This window comes from Heterodontus francisci, chromosome 1, assembly GCF_036365525.1.
Source record: "Heterodontus francisci isolate sHetFra1 chromosome 1, sHetFra1.hap1, whole genome shotgun sequence".
Taxonomy (NCBI): domain Eukaryota; kingdom Metazoa; phylum Chordata; class Chondrichthyes; order Heterodontiformes; family Heterodontidae; genus Heterodontus; species Heterodontus francisci.
Window position 1 is genome coordinate 284266595 of NC_090371.1, and position 6000 is coordinate 284272594.

The 6000-nt window shown below is 41.6% G+C and overlaps 1 protein-coding gene across 1 annotated transcript in view; it reads right to left on the reverse strand.

Moving 5' to 3' along the window:
- The window catches only part of pkd2 (polycystic kidney disease 2), a 51726-nt gene that overhangs the window by 9804 nt on the left and 35922 nt on the right, over positions 1-6000 (reverse strand). The window contains exons 10-12 of the mRNA XM_068046983.1: positions 5402-5500; positions 2890-3011; positions 2681-2798 (exon numbers count right to left, since the gene is read on the reverse strand). Coding sequence (XP_067903084.1) covers positions 2681-2798; positions 2890-3011; positions 5402-5500 — 339 coding nt within the window. The remainder of the gene's footprint in view (positions 1-2680; positions 2799-2889; positions 3012-5401; positions 5501-6000) is intronic.

Below are 6000 nucleotides of genomic sequence, written 5' to 3' on the forward strand. Positions count from 1 at the left end.
GGCCTTCCCCCAATTCAGTACCTTTATTTCTGGCCCGTCTTTGTCCTTTTCCATAACTACCTTAAATCTTACAGAGTTATGGTCACAAGCCCCGGAATGCTCCGCCACTGATACTTCTATCACTTGTCCAGCTTCAGTCCCAAGGATTAGGTCCAGTACTGCCCCTCCTCTTGTAGGACTTTCTACGTACTGGCTCAAAAAGCTCTCTTGTATGCATTTTAAGAATTCCTCCCCCTTTAAGCCTTTTGCACTAAGACTATTCCAGTTGATATTAGGCAAGTTGAAATCCCCTACTATTATTACTCTATTATTTTTACACCGCTGAGATTTGACTACATATCCGCTCCTCTATCTCTCCCTGACTGTTTGGAGGCCTATAGTACATGCCCAGCCAAGTGATTGCCCCCCCTTTTGTTCTTAAGTTCTACCCAGATGGCCTCATTTGAGGAACCTTCTAAGATATCATCCCTCCTTACTGCAGTAATTGACTCCTTGATCAACAGTGCAATACCACCTCCTCTTTTATCCCCTCCCTTATCACTGTAGATTCTGTACCCTGGAATAGTGAGTTGCCAGTCCTGCCCCTCCCTCAGCCATGTCTCTGTGATAGCAATAATATCATAATCCCATGTGTTAATCAACACCCTCAATTCATCTGCCTTATTAGTAAGACTCCTTGCATTAAGGTAAATGCAATCCAGCCTTGCATTTTTCACTTGTGTGTTAACAGGTCTATATTTTGGTCTGCCTTGCAGACTGACTCAGTTTCTCTTCTATATTTGGCTGTGCCTCACCCCCTACTGTACCTCCACTCAGTATCCCATCCCCCTGCCAAACTAGTTTAAACGCCCCCCCAACCCCCCCAAGAGCAGTAAGGTGTTCTATAGCTACAATCTTAGATAATAGCATAAGATGTCTGGGACTGTAAATAACAGCCCCACCCCTCTGAGTCAATTAACCAAACATCTCAGACCAGCATTATGTGGCTCAAAACAAGCATTATAGGAAGGATGTGGAAGCTATGGAAAGGGTGCAGAGGAGATTTACTAGGATGTTGCCTGGTATGGAGGGAAGGTCTTACGAGGAAAGGCTGAGGGACTTGAGGTTGTTTTCGTTGGAGAGAAGGAGGAGGAGAGGTGACTTAATAGAGACATATAAGATAATCAGAGGGTTAGATAGGGTGGATAGTGAGAGTCTTTTTCCTCGGATGGTAATGGCAAACACGAGGGGACATAGCTTTAAGTTGAGGGGTGATAGATATAGGACAGATGTCAGAGGTAGTTTCTTTACTCAGAGAGTAGTAGGGGCGTGGAACGCCCTGCCTGCAACAGTAGTAGACTCGCCAACTTTAAGGGCATTTAAGTGGTCATTGGATAGACATATGGATGAAAATGGAATAGTGTAGGTCAGACGGTTTCACAGGTCGGCGCAACATCGAGGGCCGAAGGGCCTGTACTGCGCTGTAATGTTCTTAAAAAAAAAGCTTATACGTAAAGCAGTCATTTCCCAGACAGCTCATCTGTTGAGTGGATAGCTTTCTGTTAATGTGTTGCTTCACATGACTGCATGTTAAGTGCTTTTAAAGGCACAAAATATCAGTTCAAAAATTCTGCAGACAAAAATCCATTTAGATTTATGAGTCATTTACGGCAAAGGAGGCGGCCATTCGGTCCATCGAGCCCATGCTGCCACTCCATGGAGCAATCCAGTCAGTCCCGCTCCCCCGCTCGATCCACGTGACTCTGCAAGTTTATTTCCTTCGTGCCCATCCAATTTCCTTTTGAAATCATTGCCTCCGCTTCCACCACTCATCACCACCCACTGTGTAAAAATGTTCTTCCTCACATTCCCCTGCATCTTTCCCCAAAACCTTCAATCTGTGTCCCCTAGTCCTATCAGTTAACAGATTTTCCTGGTCATAATCTTGTATACCTCTATCAAACCTCTCCTCAATCTGGTCTGCTCCAGGGAGAACCACCCCAGATTTTCCAATCCAACCTTGTAACTAAAATCCCACATCCCTGGAATGATTCTGGTAAATCTCCTCTGTAATCCTCTCAAGGACGCTCACATCCTTCCTAAAGTGTGACCAACAAAACTGGATGCAATACAATAGTTGGGGCCTAACCAGAGCTTTAAAGGTTCAGCATAACTTCCCTGCTTTTGTGCTCTATTCATGAAGCCTAAGATCCTGTATGCTTTGCTAACCACTCTCAGTATGTCCTGCCACAATCTTTACACTGTTTCATCGCTATTTCTTATGCTTACCTCTTAATGTCACCTAAGTGACCGCAATTGAAATATAATTCACTGATTGAGTATTTAGGGGGCATGATAAGATGGGATATAAATGTAAGTTCTAAGTGTGGCTGGTTAACTAGATTCTAAGCCTCCACCTATGGCAGCATTAAGAAAACATCCAGAAGATTTTCTTTCCTTGATATTAGTTAATATTCAAAATGAAATTAGTCAGTGGAGTCTGACTACAAATAATATCTGCTCCTTCATTAATCCATCCGAATAATAGCAATTACACAGAGCTTACCTTTAAATTTATAGCAATTTACACAGAGCTGATCTTTAAATTTATTAGTATCGTAGCCCAATTAACAAATTAAATGTACTTGAACGAAGCACAATGCAACTTACACAAATGAAACCAATCTGCTGGCTTACTCACCCGCTCTTTCTCCAAGTCATCCCTCATCTGCTGATGTTCATGTTCAGTCAACTCCTGATCTCCATCTTGATCATATTTGGCGAAGATTGCTTCTATCTCTGCATCAGTGTGACCCTTCCTACACAGTGAAAAATGCAATTTTTTTTTGTTGAATTAACAATATACCAACTGGGGGAAAAAATCCTCCAACGTGTTAATTTTCACTGTACCCCTTCAGATCCTGTCGTAACTCATCAAAATTTAGTTTCCCTCCAGCTTGACGCAGACTCTCTGTGATGTCATCGACGGTTGTCTTCCTCAGCCGGAGTTTCACCATGGCCTTGCTGCATCCCTAATTAAAGAAAAAGTTGTAGCTAGAATGAACTGTCACCAGCTAGGGCACAGTAACTCATAGGAAAGCAATCAGACTGAAGATCAAAACTTTATAAAGCAGCTGAGACTTTGGTAACCGGATCAGTAATGTTGTACTCAATATTTCCTGTAAAAATTTGGCTGTGTGGGGCTAGTTTTTTCAATGTGGGGTGCACTTTAATTTTTTTTTTATACACACGAGTGATATTTATCATGGTACAAGGCCTGCGTGGTATCTTCCAAGCTGCTGCACAGCCGCACACATCTGCCCAAGATCTGCCTTTGAACTTGTGAGCTAAAACTATTATCTGTGAATAGCTCATGCTTGTGTAAGTCAATCACTTAATTCAGGATATGCATTAGTTTTGTAGGCACCAGCATTTTAAATTGTGCTGTGCATGTGGAAAACTTTGCTAACTGTTGTTATGACCGAGGCAGGAGGAGTGCGCCAATTATTCGAGTTCCACTTCTCCACAGGTCACGACATAGATTAAATTTTTTTCCCCCCACTTACCGATATGATCAATCACAGACTCTATTTTTATCCCAGAATAAAATACACAAACCATGTTTCTTTAATAAACAACAAAAGTATCAGTTTATTATAAAATGTCTTAACCAGTAATGAAGTAAAGCATAAATACACAAATTGAAATATTAAAGTTCCCTTTTTACCTTAGCCCCTCACACTCTCACACACACTTACACTGGTTAACTGGAAAAATATAAGGATTTTTGTTTTGAGAGCTCTATTACAGACAAAAAAAATACTTGGGCCGAATACTTGCCCATTCTTGAAGAAAAAGCAAATAAGATGTGTTGTGTTCCAAAACTGGCATACAGCCTGGCCTCAGAGTACACATAGACTGGTCACTGGGATCTTTTAGAACCGTTCTTTTCAGGCAACTTTAAGAATTTAATTTAGCAGGCTTTTCTTCAAAGACAGGAGACAAGATGAGTTGACACAGTGGACTTCTCAGGGTCTTTTAGAGAGATGCTGGAAAGCTGAGCTGGGTTGTGGTCTTCTCTCCTTGAAAGTGCTCTCCCTTTTTCTACGGTTCAACTCTAATTCAAAAGCGAAACTGACCAACAGGCGGTCAACCTTTTGACCGCCATCAATCTTGACCTGTCACTTCTTTGTAAACAACTTCTCCAGGTGTCCAAAGTTCTCTGTTGTTCATTGAGCTGGAAGTCAGGTGGTTTCCAGGAAAGGCTGGTTTTCCTCAAGTTCAGTGCCCTTTTTAAAAAACATTTCCAGGGACTGTTTTTCAAAGTAAAGTAGCCTTTATATTGGCCTTCTTTGAAAACCCCAAAGTTTAACATTTCTTCAATCCTTCAAAAATGAATCCTCAAAAAATACATTTAACAAAATACTGAGGCACTTTCGTATACAAAATGGGTGTCTGGGGAAAATTATGACTTCAAGATAACAAAGAGTAATGCATGTATACAAATCTTTTCTGTTGAAAAATGAACCACCAGCTAAAATTGTAGCTGCTTGAGATAAAAGATGGATGCAGGAATGGTTCCGGGAGTTCTAGAGCAGAAAGGACCATTCATTAAATTAGCAAATGTTAGGCCTAATGACAGCTGTGTTTAGAACAAACTCAAGACAAGAGTAGCTCAACTAGTGCACATCTGTACTCCAGGGCAAGTAATGCATTCTTGGTCTGTACAATACTGTAAATTATTTATTGAATTGACTGGTAAGCACCTTTATTTTTTTGTGTCCAAAGTCACCAACTACACAAACAAGTAGTGCCAAAAACATAAATCGACATAAAATGGCAAAATAATGACCACGCAAATAAGGAGACCCAAATCTTTGGAGATAAACTTCCAAAAATTTTCAAATTTGGCATGTGGAACAGCAATGGAATTACACCCAGGTGTCGTAGCACTGAAAATCAGAAATGAGGCATGCAACATTACAACAAACAATGGCACTGACCAAAGAGAGAGCGTTCAGCAGTCTATATCAAGGATGCAGTCTTGGAGCTCTTCATGTCACAGATGGCACTTTAATACTATAGACATTCCATGAGAAACACTTAACTGAGAACAGCCATCACCCATGGCAATTAAATATTTTGTCTGAGGCTTTTGGCAGCGTATCAGACCAACAACCATTAGCCGGAAATGCAAAACATGACTGCTGTCATAAAGAGTTTAGCAATTACAAATTGGATTATAAACTTGGACATATCACAAGGCAATAACATATGAAGTGGTCAGATGGCACTGTTAATTGCAACTACAAACTGAACCGCAACCATGCTCATCAACAATTCCTTATGTAGTATGGAAAGCATCAGCAATACTTTCTACAACAGAGCAATGTCAAATTGTAACAAAAATCAAATCAAATACCTTCTTGATAAGGTCAGTGAGCTCCATCTCGCTCTTCTGCTGGGCCATATCAGCTTTCACTTCAGAGTAGGTGTCATTAATGATGGCCAAAAACATGTTCTGGTAAGATAAGCAGAAATCAACAACTTATATCCATATTGCACCGTTAATGTAATTAAACATCCCAAGGCACTTCACAGGAGCATTATAATCCAAAGTACGACACTGAGTCACATAACGAGCTATTAGATCAGATGACCAAAAGCTTGATCAAAAAGATAGGTTATAAGGGGCTGGATTTTACCAGCACCTCCATCCCAACATCGGGGGTCATGGCGGAAGTGGGGGGTGGGCCAGGAAAATACCTCCGGGAGAGGCCCACCACAGGCCTCAACACCGGGAACGCCCCGCCCCATATTACTGGTGGCGGCACAGTCTCATGGTGGCCCCCCCACACCCAATTGGTAATGAATGAATAAATACTTACCTCAATTGGTAATGAAGGAATAAATACTTACCTCGTCATGACAGCCATCCCACTCCGATATTCCGGCCGGTTGCTAGAACTCCCGTGCCTTCGGATCTCCATTCGGAGATCTGAGCCGTAACACTGGTGGGGA